This window comes from Oratosquilla oratoria, chromosome 16, assembly GCF_046742065.1.
Source record: "Oratosquilla oratoria isolate Oo_2021 chromosome 16, ASM4674206v1, whole genome shotgun sequence".
In the NCBI taxonomy this organism is placed as follows: Eukaryota; Metazoa; Arthropoda; class Malacostraca; order Stomatopoda; family Squillidae; genus Oratosquilla; species Oratosquilla oratoria.
In genome coordinates, this window is record NC_134792.1 from 9,051,734 (window position 1) to 9,067,347 (window position 15,614).

Consider the following 15,614-nt stretch of genomic DNA (forward strand, 5'->3'; position numbering starts at 1 on the left):
TTAGTAATTCAGTTGTCATCATAATAGATGCTGACAGCCTGATTATTATTGTATCTCAGGCAATTAACAGACAACAGCAGAACCCTGTGTTCTCACATAAAGTCCAAGGAAGCCCTATTGTCTTTGTAACAGCCCTTATTAACATCACCTGGAGTTGGAGAACAATCGGTCCAAAACGTGAAAGCCATCGTCTAACTGACAGTGACTGAACTGGATAGACGACAACATGGTGTCTGGACTGTATCTTAGCAGCTTTGTTCATTAGTAGATTTGCTTGTAGCAAGGTTTTTTTTTGTTATTTATTTCCACCAAGAAAATCGCATATTATGTTCAAGTATTATAATTTACAAAAATTAATATTTCATTTTCTAATGCTATATCACGTAGGTGTGTTTAACTAAAATAATACCAAGTTCTTTCACATGCAGTTGTTGTAGACACCTGTGCACTGAATAATACTACTGTATAGTTATCAGTCATTACAGGAAGGATATGAGTTACATATAAAAAGGTGTATTGCCATCTTTAATGCACTTGTCTTATTTCTTTTGTTCTAGGAAAAGTGAAAGTTACAATGGAAATGAACCAAGAAAGAGCACAGGAACTCTTCAGTGAAGGAGGGACTCTTGTTCTTTTAGGAATGCCACCAGGAACAGAATTTGGCATTGATGTAAACTCTTGGAATGTTGGTGAGAAGTTCAAGGGTGTCAAGATGATACCTCCTGGCATACACTTTGTTTACTTTAGGTAAATATTTCTTATGAGTCCTTATTGCATTAAAATATACACATCATCAAATAATCAAACCCAACAGTCTAGAAGCTTCAATCCTGGGACCTCATTTGAGAGTTCCATGTGCTACCATAATGTAGGCCATTTTACTATCAACACTTCACTGCAGCTAATGATTTGTTCCATAATACATCAAGTTGAAAGATCTTTTGACATTTTTAATGACTACTATTGAAAACAAGCTCATATTTTAATTATTTCTAGTGCTGTAAGTCGTGATGGACAAACTGCACCAAGAACAGGCTTTTTTCATCATTTCACAAGAAAAGAAGTGTTAGTCAAAAGATATGACCCAAAAATGGAAGATTTAATAGAAGAAGGTTAGTTTAAACATATTTCACAACATTTTGTATGCATACATTCATATTCACTATACATATATGCAGGGCTGTGGAGTCATAGTCTGAAGGAATAAAGGGGCCTCTGGAGTTGGAGTCAGAGTCAGTAAAACTATACCAACTCTGACTCCAACTCCAGTTGAATTTACACTTTATATGGCCCTGGTTTAGCCTGTAAAGTTATACAGTGCACACTCCTTATAAAACATCATAGTTTTATATTATGAATTGTAATAAATCTTATCCTCTTATCTTTGTGGCCATTCCTCTCAACCCCCAAACCTTTTTGTGTAATGCTGCTTTCAAATTAATGCATAGACTGATAATTTTGATAAACATATCTATTGTGTACTTTTTTGATAAAGTAAATAAACACATTCATGTTTTGCATTCTGTCTTAGCACAGAGACATGGAAGCTATAATATTTCTGTCAAGTTGTATATGCATCTTCTCTATCACTCCACCAGTATGGCTCTTCCTCCCACTGCAGTGTTCCCAACTATAGACTTGTACAATAAACTATGTCTTTTCCCCTTTCCCTTTTTCTTTACTTTTTACATACATATACCAAAGGCTTTTTCCCCCTAACATGGGAGGTAACCAAAAAACAAAGGTATAGAAACCACTCCCACACCTTCCATCTCCTTACAAGCACAGTAGCAAAAATATACAAAAAAAATCATCAGAAACAAATGGACCAAACACTTGGAAGAAAATAAAATAGTAAACCCTAAACAATTTGGCTTTAGAAGTGGAAGATCATGTACCACAAATCTAATTTGCTTTTACTCAAGATTAATTGAGATAATACAAAAAAGAGATGGCTGGGCAGATTACGCCTTCTTGGACTTGCAGAAGGGTTTTGACAGAGTCTATATACATAAAAGAATATTTCTCTCTAAACCTTCCAACCTCCTACTCCGGAAATGAGTCATCACCGGAAACACTAACTCCCGGGGACACATCTGACTCAGACGCCTGTAAGCATTCATAGAGGGTAGACGTGTCTTTAAGCTGCTCTCCGTGTGTTAATCTAATACGTTAATAATATTACCATGGAAAAAGAAAGTGGTGCTAACAAGAAAAAGAGAATCTTTACGGAATTCTTACAAAAGAATCTTTACGAAATATTAATGAGAAAATATTTACGAAATATTGCCAAGAGAATCTTTACCAAATGTTAACAAGAGAATCTTTATGAAATATTACCAAGAGAATCTTTACGAAATATTGCTAAGAGAATCTTTACGAAATATTGCCAAGAGAATCTCCACTCCACTAACATAAAAAAATATTTCTCTCTCAACCTTCCAACCTCCTACGCAAGGCCCAACCCGGAAATGAGTCATCACCGGAAACACTAATATTACCATGGAAAAAGAAAGTGGTGCTAACAAGAAAAAGATAATCTTTACGGAATTCTGACAAAAGAATCTTTACGAAATATTAATGAGAAAATATTTACGAAATATTGCCAAGAGAATCTTTACCAAATGTTAACAAGAGAATCTTTACGAAATATTACCAAGAGAATCTTTACGAAATATTGCTAAGAGAATCTTTACGAAATATTGCCAAGAGAATCTGTATACACAAATAAAGTTTTTCAGTTTTGAAAATTTCCTGGCGTTTTTATGACCACCTTCCGAAATTTTATTGCCTTTATGATTGACCTAACGAGAAAGAGAAACAGAGAGAGAGAGACGGGGAGAATTTGACGACAACGTCAGTAGACTTTGACGACTCCTTTTGGAGACTGAAGGCTCCTTCGCAAATAGGGGAAGAAGAACCTGATCAATCCATCGTGTGCATTCCAAGATTAATTTTCAGTAAGACAGAAGAAGCCGTAGCCATGATTATGCCCGAAGAAATTTACACACTGGATTATTCTAAAGACCTTTCACTGAGGGACATCGTTAGAAAGAGAAGGAAGATTTGAATTTCCACTTATGTGTTTAATGTATTTTTCATGTACAAAATCGTAGTAGGTCTAAATAAAATTATGGAATTTATTGTTACTCTTTTATTTTCCCATTTTGGTACATTTAAACTGCCCGTAGGGCAGGGCGCGAAGCCAGGTCCGGGTGCTTGTACCACATAAAAAATTAATAAGAAAAATTGAAATAATAGGAGGAATACAAGGTAAGCTGCTGGAATGGATGAAGGATTTCTTAATTGGGAGAAAAATGAGAGTGGTATGTAAAGACAAAAATTCAAACTGGGAAGATGTGAAGAGTGTCATCCTGCAAGGCTCTGTATTGGCTCCTTTATTGTTTGCTATATATATAAATGATATGGATGGGGGAGTAAATTATTACATGAATTTCTTTGTTGACAATGCCAAATTACTCAAGAAAGTAAGAATAGAAGAAAATTGCAGATCGCTACAAGAAGACCTAGACAAAATATGGGAATGGAGTCAGAGATGTGAGAGGAACTTCAACATTAAGAAATGTAGCATAATGGAATTTGGAAAAAGCAAAAATAGAGTATCAGGTCAGTATGAAATTGGAAACAAGGAAGTCAAAAAAGTTGATTCAGAAAGGGACCTGGGAGTAATCATCTCAAAGGATTTGATACCTGATAAACATGTCAATAAATTATTTGGAGAGACTTTTAACTTAAGATCAATGAAAGTGGCCACTACATGGATGAGGAGATGGTTAAAAAAATAGTGGTTACATTGATAAGACAAACACTGTGGGCACCTAGCACAAAAAAGAACAAGAAAATTGGAAAGAATCCAAAGAGCAGCAACAAAAAATGGTACCTGTACTGTCAAATCTAACATACAAACAAAGATTGGACAAATTACATCTGTCAACATTGGAACAGAGAAGAGAAAGAGGTTATTTGTTGACCATTTATAGAATTATGAAAGGGATGGAAATTCTCAATGGAGATGACTTATTAAAGTGGGACAGAAGAGAAACAAGAGGACACAAAAAAGAAGCTAAAGAAGGACAGTTACAGAAGAGACCTGAAAAAGAATAGCTTCCCACATAGAGTGATTGATGTCTGGAACAAACTAAATGGAGAAACAGTGAGTGCCAAAACTATACATGATTTTAAGAATAAAGTGGACGCAGAGAGATACGAAAATGGGTCACTACGAGCATAGCTCTCATCCTGTAAAATACAACTAGGTAAATACATACTCCACTCCCCTCTACCCTCGTCCCTCCCACATATCTTGGCATCTCCTGGATGATGGGTCATCCCTACATCTTGTCCACTGCCCTGGGTCAGAAGCAGTGTCACAAGACACAGTACATCCACAGCAAGGCCGCTTCATTAATTCAATGACCCCTCCCCCCCCCCCTGTCTGCTCATGTAGAAAAGGAGAAGACGGGGAAATCCCTTCAGGGTGCATCAATTTATTTCTCATACACACTCCCTCACCCTCCAACCACTCCCCCTCCTGCATCACAGCATCGCCCATGCATCACCTTTCTCCATTCACCCCTGCCTTCTGTCCTCTCCCATCCTTCCTCAGCAGACATTCCCCTCTTTCCCAATGCCTCTTTTACCTCATCCATCCATCTCATCCTAGGTCACCACCCTCACATTCAGTCCTTCCACCTCTGACTTCCACACCTCTTTTACTAATCATTCTTTCCATGTGTCCAAACCATCCCAATACTCTTTCAACTTCCTTCTTTCACACACCTTCCCAAACTCAGTCACTAAATTCCTCAATCCCTCCTCTGATCCTACTACAAATGCAGTGTCATCAGAAAACAATAACTGGCATATCTCCCACTTTTCTTCATTTTCTTTAACCATCTCCAATCCCTGTCCCACTACCCTTGCATTCACATCTCGCACCACCCCATCCATGTATAAATTGAACAGCTAGGGCAACATAACACATCCCTGATGAAGTCCCACCTTTATCTCAAACCACTCGCTCTCTCCATTTCTAATTCCAACACAAGCTCTACTACCCTCATAAAAACTCTTGACTGCTCTTAACAGCTTTCCTCCTTTCCCATATATCTGCAATACCTCCCACAGTGCCTTCCTGTCTACCCTGTCATAAACCTTTTTCAGATCCAGGAAATCCCAAAAAACATCCTTAACTTTTCCAATCCTTGTCCCACTACCATTGCATTCACCTCTTGCACCACCCCATCCATGTATAAATTGAACAGCCAGGGCAACATAACACATCCCTGACAAAGTCCCACCTCACTCCATTTCTAATCCTAACACAAGCTCTACTATCTTAAAAACTCTTGACTGCTCTTAACAGCTTTCCTCCTATCCCATATATCTGCAATACCTCACACAGTGCCTTCCTGTCTACCCATTCATAAACCTTTTTCAGATCCATAAAAGCCAAAAAAACATCCTTGCAAGGAAGAACCCAAACTATTTTACAGGTATGTAAATGGCAAACTGAAGAACAAACAATAGAAAAGCTGCACCAAGGTAAACATGAATATACAGAAGAACTGGAAATGGCTGAAATTAACAACAACCATTTCAAATCGGTATTCACAATAGAAAACTCACCTAACTGTGAGGAAATAGAGAGAGATCCCCCTCAATGAAAGAAATAATTGTAACACAAAAAGGAAATCAGTGACCAAATCAAAACCCTCGACATCAGAAAATCACATGGTCCAGACGGAATTGCAAATTGAATATTGAATGAATGCATGGAAGAATTAACAGACAAAATATGCAGTATAATTAAATTCTCACTTAAAGAAGGAAAAGTGTCACAGGACTGGAAGAAGGCAAACATTGTACCAATTTATAAGGGAGGAAACAAGGAAGACCCATCAAATTACAGACTGGTCTTCCTGACAAGCACAGTAGCAAAAGTTTTTGAATAGGTCGTCAAAAATAGATGGGTTAAACATTTGGAAGAAAAAACTACACTGAATCCAAATCAATTTGGATTCAGACAAGGAAGATCATGTACAACAAACTTGATCTGCTTCTACTCAAGATTAATAGACATAATTCAAGAGAGAGATGGTTGGGCAGACTGTACCTTTCTGGACCTACAAAAGGCATTTGATAAGGTACCACACAATAAACTAATAAGGACGATAGAATCAATAGGTGGCATCATAGGAAAATTATTGGAATGGATGAAAGACTTCCTGACTGAGAAGAAAATGAGAGTAGTAATTAGAGACAAATTCTCAAATTGGGAAGAAATGATAAGTGGTGTCCTGCAGGGATCAGTACTGGCCCCAATCATGTTTGCTATATACATAAATGACATGGATGAAGGAGTAGAGTGTTATATGAATTTCTTTGCAAACGCAAAAATACTAAAGAAAGTAAAAATGAAGGAGGATTGCAACTCATTACAACAGGACTTGGACAAGATCTGGAAATGGACTCAAAAGTGGAAAGTGAAATTCAATATCAAGAAATGTAGTGTAATGGAATTTGGAAAAAGTAAAAACAGAATATCGAGAGATTATAAAATTGTGAAGAAAAGGTAAAAAAAGTAAACTCGGGAAAAAGACCTTGGAGTGATGATCAACAAAGACATGACACCGGATAAGCATATTAATAAAATAGTTGGAGAAATCTATAATTTATTGAAGTCAATAAAAGTGCCATTTGCCTATTTGGATGAGGAAATGATAAAAAAAAAATTATAATAATAATTACACTAGTAAGACCAAAACTCGAGTATGCAGCAACACTATGGACACCCAGTTTCAAAAAGAATATAAAAAAGTTAGAAAGAATACAAAATGCAACAACAAAACTGGTACCAACTCTTTCCAAAATGACATATGAACAAAGACTGTCCAAATTAGAATTACCAACTCTGGAACAAAGAAGGGAAAGAGGAAACTTACTATCTATAGAACTATGAAGGGAATGGAGATCTTAGATAAGAATGACTTATTGAAATAGGACAATGGAAAAACAAGAGGATATGAAAAGAAACTAAAAAAATATAATTACAGAAGAGATCTGAAAAAAATAGCTTCCCACACAGTGATAGATACTTGGAACAAATTAGGCAAAGAAACAATGTGTGCAAACACTATTCAAGATATTAAGAAAAAAAACTTTATGCTGAGAGATACAAAGACAGGTCACCACGAGCATAGCTCTCTTCTCGTATAATACAACTAGTTAAATACACCCATAACTCCAACAAGGGAGGACAGAACCAAGAGACATTCCCATATTGACATTGGAACAATTACAGGGACTTGAAGCCACAGCTAGGTCACAATTATCTGTTGAGTTGGTGGAATAGTGTAGTGAAGATGGAATAGTAATTGCCAGGAAGCATTGGAACACATGAAGGAGAAACTAACTAGTGCCCCAATACTACTGAAGGTGAATGACCAACCATTCATATTAACTACCAATGCCAGTAACACACATGTAGGAGATGTACTGAGCCAGGTGCAACCAAATGGGGGCATTAAACCCATAGGATATTTCTTAAAGAAGTTGAACCCATGCAAAATGTGATATGTGGTAACAGATAAGGAGGCACTTGCTATAGTATTAGCTTGCAGGAGTCACTTATGGTGAACTAAGTTTACCATTATTATGGATCACCAGCCCCTAACCAGTGTGTTCAAAACAAAAACCGTCACCCCATATGAACAGGAGGATCTTAGAAATGAAAAAATATCAGCGTGTAGTCTAATACGTCATGGGAAAGGAAAATGTCATAGCTGATCAACTATCGAGACCAGTTAGAGTAATTATGAGAGTACCAGAAACCACTTGGATAGGATACGATAAAACAACTTTTAAGGATAAACAGAGGGAGAGTTCCTCATGACAGGAGTTAACCAGTTACTTAGGAGGAGGTACAGTGCCAAGTAGACTCTGAAAGAAGACAACACTAGATCAGTTTGCTTTGATAGGTGACATTACGTTAGGTAGAAATCTGATGGAAGCCTTCACAACACACTTATAATCTCCAACAGTCTGATCCAGAAAGCAATAAGATATGCATACATACATATACCAAGGCTTTTTCCCCCTTACAAGGGAGGTAGCCAAAAAGGAAAAGGCATAAAATCATTCCCACCCATTCCATCCCTGAATACACACCACACCCCTCCACCCTCCCTCTTATCTTAGCACCTCCTGGATGACGGGTCATCCCTGCACCTTGTCCACTGCCCTGGGTCAGAAGCAGTGTCGCAAGACACAGCACATCCACAGCAAGGCCGCTTCATTAAATCGGCGACCCCCCCCCCCTCTCCGTCCCCCCATGCATAAAAGGAGAAGAATCTTAAAGGAAATGAAGAATGAGATTGTTGTTCCATTAGAAATTATTTTCAAGAAATCCATCATATCCGGAGATGTCCCAAGAGAATGGAAGCTAGCTAACGTTACTCCCATATTCAAAAAAGGTGACAAAAAGAAACCAAATAACTATAGGCCTATAAGTTTGACTTCAATCGTAGGAAAAATAATGGAAACTATCATCAGAGATGCTATCGAACATCATTTAGAAAGTAACCGTTTGATAAATGATAGCCAGCATGGTTTCAGACGGAAACGTTCTTGCGTGACTAACTTACTCGAATTCTACAACACAGTTATCTCGAATTATGACAAAAGAAACAATATAGATTTAATATATCTAGACTTTGCAAAAGCTTTTGATACCGTCCCACACGAAAGACTACTTACTAAATTAGTTTTACACGGAATAAGTGGTAGCCTATTAGGTTGGACTAGTAATTGGTTGAATGATCGAAAACAGAGAGTTGTTTTAAATGGAAAAATGTTACAAGTGGAGTTCCTCAGGGTTCCGTTCTTGGACCACTTCTATTCATAGTATATATAAATGATATAGACCATGGACTAAAATCTACTGTTTCCAAATTTGCTGATGATACAAAACTGTGCGGAGTGGCAAATGATCACTTAAACCAATTACATATTCAAGAAGATTTAGATAAATTACAGCAATGGTCTGAAAAGTGGCTAATGAAATTTAACACAAGTAAATGCAAGGTAATGCACATAGGTAAAAATAACAATAAGTACGATTACAAGTTATTTGGAAATTTGTTAACAAAAGTGGATAGTGAAAAAGATCTCGCCGTAATTATCAGTAACGACCTCAAATCATCCAAGCACTGTATTTCAGCCTCTGAGAAAGCAAATAAGATTCTAGGACTGATTGCGCGATCTTTTGGTTTCAAAAGTCCATTACTCATTAACAAGCTATATAAATCGTTAGTTCGTCCACATTTGGAATATGCTGTTTCCGTATGGTCACCGAATCTCATTAAAGACATTGACAGACTGGAAAAAGTACAACGGCGAGCCACAAAACTGATTCCAAATATCAAAAATAAATCATACGAAAATCGACTAAAACATATGAATCTGTTTTCCCTTAAAAAGCATAGACTCAGAGGTAACTTGATACAGGTCTTTAAGATTTTAAAGGGAATTGACAACATCAAAAGTGACAAAATTTTCACATTGAATGAGAATCAGACAAGAAACAATGGTCTCAAACTGTCCAGAAATAGATTCAGTTTGGAAGTAGGTAGAAGCAACTTTCCCAACTGTGTAATTAATGAATGGAATAAACTTCCTGCTGAGGTAGTGCAATGTAGTTCAGTTCGAAGCTTTAAGAATCATTTAGATAAACACCTAAGCAAGATTCTGTAATGATTATAATTCATTTTATATTATTTGTTTTTGTTTTATCATTTGTCTCTCTGATTTTCATTTATTATTAGTTATATGTCAATTTATTATTATCTACTATTTACCTGTTATTTATTATTTAACTATACCTATGCATTTATTTATGTATCTTATTTGTTATTTACATTATTATAGTTTTTATTTATTCTTTTATTATTATGATTTTTTTTTTTTTTTTGCATCCGACCTAGATATGGACCAAAAGGTCTCCTATCAGCATGCTCCACCTTTGTAATCCTTTGTAAAGACGGGGAGAAATCCCTTTGGGCTGCGTCAAATTTTGCTCACACATACTACCTCATCCATATACAACCATTCTCCATTCACACCCTGTCTTCTGTCCTCTCCCATCCTTACTCAACTGACATTCCCCTCTTCCCCAAAGCCCCCTTCACCCCATCTATCCACCTCATCCTAGGACGTCCCCTCATGTTCACTCCCTCCACATCTGCCTTCCATACCTCTTTTACTAGTCTTTCTTCACTCATTCTTTCCATGTGTCCAAACCATCCTAATACTCTTTCATCAACCCTATCTCCCAACTCCCTTTCCACCCCTGTTCTCCTCCTCACCTCCTCATTTCTCACTCTATCTAGCCTAGTAACCCCCATCATACTTCTCACCTCATCTCAAACATATTCCAACTCCTTCTCTCTTCTTCTCTTACCAGGGGTGATCAGAAAGTAATGACAGTCAGACTCGTAGCTGAGAGACTATAAGTGTTGGGGGGGGCGGGGAGCAAGGGGCAGCAAGTGTTGCCTGTTGTTACATGTTTGAGCTTGTTGCTGTTTGTCTAGCTTACATTTTATCGTTGCGCTGTGCGATTGCGTCATTGTTGGTTTGCCTCTCTAACCGGAAACATGGATTTTTCGAAAGAAGGCTGCAGATTCTACAACTTCACAAGGTGGAAACCCGGGAAAAAAGCAACGGAGATCAGAGAGGAATTGTTGCAAGTTTTTCCCGAGTCTACTCCATCACTGGAAACTGTTTCCCGCTGGATTCGAGCTTTCGCAGCCGGAAAATTGCAGCTAGAAGATGATCATCATCCTGGCCGCCCTCGGACATCCGTGACCAAAGCAACGACGGTCCTTGCGCAGGCCATCATTGACGAAGATCCAACTGTTACTCTTCGATTCTTATCCTTGGAGCTCGGTGTCAGTTATGGGAGCGCACATGACATCGTGCATGAACACTTAGGGCTGAGGAAGAAGTGTGCTCGATGGATACCTCATTTGCTTACGGAAGAGCAGAAGAGCGAACGGGTGCGGATTTGTTGTCTATGGCTGGCTGAATTCGAGCCAAATGGTCCGAAACGGTTCTCAGATGTAGCTACCGGAGATGAGTGTTGGATTTCTTTCTTCACCACCAGAGACAAGCAGTCTAACATGGTGTGGTTGAGTGATGAAGAACCTCGACCTCAGATTCTGAAGGAAGGATTTCGCAGCAGGAAGCGCCTTTTCACCATCTTCAATTCACAAGGACCAATGTGTGTGGATGTAATGCCTCAACAGTGTACTATCACAGCCCAGTACTACACTGATCATGTCCTTCCTCGAGTCCTGGAATATCAGCCCAAGACTGCACCAACCCGTCGCCGATCACGCCTTTTGCTGCACCATGACAATGCTGCCCCCCACAAAGCTCGCCTCACTGTGCAGTTCCTGGAGCAGCAGGGGACCACACTTCTCCCCCACCCACCCTACTCGCCTGACCTTGCTCCCTGTGATTTTTGGTTGTTTCCAAAGATCAAGGGTGTGATCGCAGGGAAGCTGTTTCATCGCATCCAAGATCTGGCGCGAGCAGTCAATTCAGAGCTACGAGGTATATCGGCTTCTGAGTACCGTGAGTGCTTCATGAAGTGGCGAAAGATGATGGAACGTTGCATAGAGGCAGGAGGGGAGTACTTTGAAGGAATGTAGGCCACTATTTGGATTTACCTCTGTACCGTGAAAATATATGGTATCACTGTCATTACTTTTTGATCACCCCTCGTATGTTCCATGTTTCTACCCCATACAGTGCTGTTGGCACAATCACTCCTTCATATAGTCTCTTCTTAGCATCCATTCCCAAATGTCTATTCCTCATTACACTCTTCAATCCACCAAGGCATTTACTTGCTTCTCTCAATCTACATTCTACCTCCATCTTCACTCCACCTTTTCCTGCCACATTTGCACATGAATTAAATTATCATCTAGGACCAAAAAAAAGAAAACATTAATAAAGCTGAGGAGCTATTCTATTGGCCTAACTTAAAAGTAGATGTATGCAATTTTGTAAAGAGATGCATTACTCACCTGAGGTTCAAGGATACGCAAGGGTTGTCAAAGCAATACAAAGAGGTTCCTCCTGCTACAAAAGCAATGGAGAGAATAGGCATAGATGTAACGGATAGGGTAGATGATAAGGTTATAGGTATATCCTGACCTTAATCAATCACTACAGTAAGTTCATTAGATTCTTCCCCTTAAGAACAAAACACCACTAACACATTGAAAGCTCACAAATGTGGGATGAAGGACAGCAAAAAGGATTCCCTGAAATGGAAGAAATAACAGTGACACAGAAAGAAATTAGGGACCAAATAAAGGAACTTGACGTCAGAAAGTCATATGGGCCAGACGATATAGCAAACTGGATATTAAAAGAATGTATAGATGAACTCACAGATAAAATACACAAGATAATTGACTTCTCACTCAAAGAAGGAAAAGTGCCACAAGATTTGAAAATGCAAATATTGTACCAATATACAAGGGAGGAGATAAACTATAGACCTATTATCCCTTACAAGCACAATTGCAAAAATATGTGAAAGAGTTATTAAAAAATAAATGGACTAAACACTTGGAAGAGAACAACATACTAAACCCCAACCAATTTGGATTTAGAAGTGGAAGATCATGTACTACAAACTTAATATGCTTTTACTCAAGATTAATATAAATAATACAAGAAAGAGATGGTTAGGCAGACTGTGCCTTCTTGGACTTACAAAAGGCTTTTGACCAAGTACCACACAAAAAGCTACTAAGAAAAATTGAAACAATAGGTGGAATACAAGGAAAATGATTGGAATGGATGAAAAACTTTTTGAACAGAAGAAAAATGAGAGTGGTAATTAGGGAAAAGAACTCAAATTGGGTAAATATGATAAGTGGAGTCCCCCAAGGCTCCGTATTGTCTCTGATAATGTTTGCTGTTTATATAAACGACATGGATGAAGGCATCGAATGTTATATAAATTTCTTTGCAGATGATGCAAAACTATTGATGAGAGTAAGTACAGAAGAAAATAGCAAATCTTTTCAAGAAGACCTGGACAAAGTCTGGAAATGGAGTATAAAGAATGAAGTGAATTTCAACATTAAGAAATGTATAATGGAACTTGGAAAAAGCAAAAATAGAATATCGGGTCAATACAACTAGGTAAATACATAGTACACGCCCTTACCCAGTATTTTGCAGACTATAGTGTCCCAGAGAGCATCATCATGGACAACAGCAGAACCAACACAGACTTCAGAGAGATGTAAAGAGCAGCACATTATCCTACTCTTCACCACCCCCTGGCATAACATTAGACATAGTAAAGCTTTTGGTGTTATCCCCCATCACAGTCTAAGAAACAAAATATATAATATAGACATGCACAATAACACTAAAAGATGGTTGGCCAGTTATCTGGCAGGCAGGAATGCATATGTGTCATATAATTGCCAATCATCACACACCAGAAACATTATGAGTGGAGCACCACAGGGTTATGTTCTATCCTCCACACCCTTTAATCTATACATGCATGATGTACCCACACCAGACACCTCAGATCTATACATGTATGATATACCCACACCAGACACCACAGAAGTACAAATCTCTTCATACGCAGACAACATAATAATCATATGTACACATCGTAACACAGACAAAGCTGCAAAAATAATACAGCCATACCTTGATACATTCAACACATGGTTCATTACAAATAGACTCAAAATATCCCCAGCCAAATCTACAGCAACACTTCTCACCAACTGGACAAAAGAACACAAATACACACCTCATCTCTATATCAACAACACTTTAATACCACACATACACACACACACACACTTTCAACGAACGGACGGCTTGACGAACGCTCTGAAGAAAAGTGCAGATTGTGGATACCAACGCAAAGAGAAGTGCCTTTTTGTATTTGCAGGGGGGGGGAAATTGCTCGTGAGGCAGTAGGTAAGTAGGAAAAGAGGAGAAGGGGAGGGATTGCTGGGGAAATGGAAGGAAATGAGGATGTGGAGGACTTGGCCCAGGCAGACGGGCGTAAGGTCAACATGAAACGACCACCGGATGACGAAATGGCAAATAAAAATGTAAAGATTAGAAGTATAGAGAGGAGAAATACAGTAGAAAGTGACGAGAATATGTTCCAGGGATTTAAAGAGGGTGGGGGGGACACAACCCCCCCCCGACTGATAAGACTAGAGGAGAGAGTTGATAAGGTGATCGAGGACTTGGAACGTAAGTTAGGTAAGGTAGACTCCATCTTCCAGAGAATTGAAAGATTGGAACAACTAGAGAAGGCTAACAGAAACTTAACTGAAGAAGTAGAGGACCTAAAAAGACAGTTAGGAAATGTAAAGGAGGAGAATGAGAAATTGAAGAAGAATAGTAATGAAAACAGTGAGAAAATAGCTACAGAAGCTAAAAATTGGAGAATAACTCAAGAAGGGAATAAGGTTTCATTCACTGACATAGTCAAACAGCAATTGAAAGAACATAATGAAGACTCAGTTATTAAAGTGATGAGACAGAAGGAGAATATAGTAAGAGAATTAGCTGACAAAAAGAAATGTATAATTATATTAGGAATGGAAGAGAAACATAACCCAGATAGAACCGCAAGAATCAAGGAGGAAAATGAAAGGGTAAGCAGTTTATTAAAATTAGTCCAGGAAGATGAACCAGAAATTATAAAGGAAATTGAGGAAAAATTCAGACTCGGAAAATATAGTACAGATAAGACCAGACCAATTAAGATTAAATTCAGGTCACAAACAACGGCAGAGAAAATTCTATCCAAGACAGGGAAACTAGCAACAAATGATCAATATAAAAAGGTATGGATAAAAAGAGAAATGAATAAGGAGGAAAGAGAGGCAGAAAAGCAGAAAAGAATTGAAGCTAAGGCAAAAAACGAGGAAAGAACGGAGTCAGAGAAAGAGAGATTCTATTGGAGAGTAGTGAACATGAAAATAAAGCAGTTCGACATACTAAAGAAAAACATAAGGGAAACAGAGAACACAATGGAAGTGGCAGAAAACTAAGAGTGTCTTACACAAATATAGATGGATTGATAACAGGATTGAATGAACTGAATGATTATTTGAAAGAAAAAGAACCGGACATAATGGGAATTGTAGAAACAAAATTAAAAGGCCCACTACCACCCAACAGTGTAGGACATGATACATACAATTATTGGATTAGAAACAGAGAGAAAAAACAAGGGGGTGGAGTTATGTTCCTGACAAAGAAGGATATAAACGTGAAAGGTGTCATATATGGAAAGAATACAGTAGAGATGATTATGATAGAAGTGGAAGACCGAGATAAGAAGAGCAGAAAATTTGTGATCAATTATGTGCCTCCGAAAACAGCCTCATGGGAGGAGAGTGAACATAAAAGTATGTTAGAGGACACAAAGATAGCATTAACTAAAATAATGGAAGACGGAGGAAGAATAGTTATGATGGGCGACTTTAATTGCAAAGAAATCTGCTGGGAAGAAATGACAG

At 38.1% G+C, this 15,614-nt stretch overlaps 1 protein-coding gene across 7 annotated transcripts in view; it reads left to right on the forward strand.

Annotated features, from left to right (window-relative positions):
• LOC143033812 (protein AAR2 homolog) overlaps positions 1-15,614 on the forward strand; it is a 77,736-nt gene that overhangs the window by 2,017 nt on the left and 60,105 nt on the right. For all 7 annotated transcript variants that reach the window (XM_076199314.1, XM_076199313.1, XM_076199308.1 and 4 more), the window contains exons 2-3: positions 558-747; positions 997-1,112. In XM_076199314.1, coding sequence (XP_076055429.1) covers positions 575-747; positions 997-1,112 — 289 coding nt within the window. In that variant the 5' untranslated portion in view covers positions 558-574. The remainder of the gene's footprint in view (positions 1-557; positions 748-996; positions 1,113-15,614) is intronic.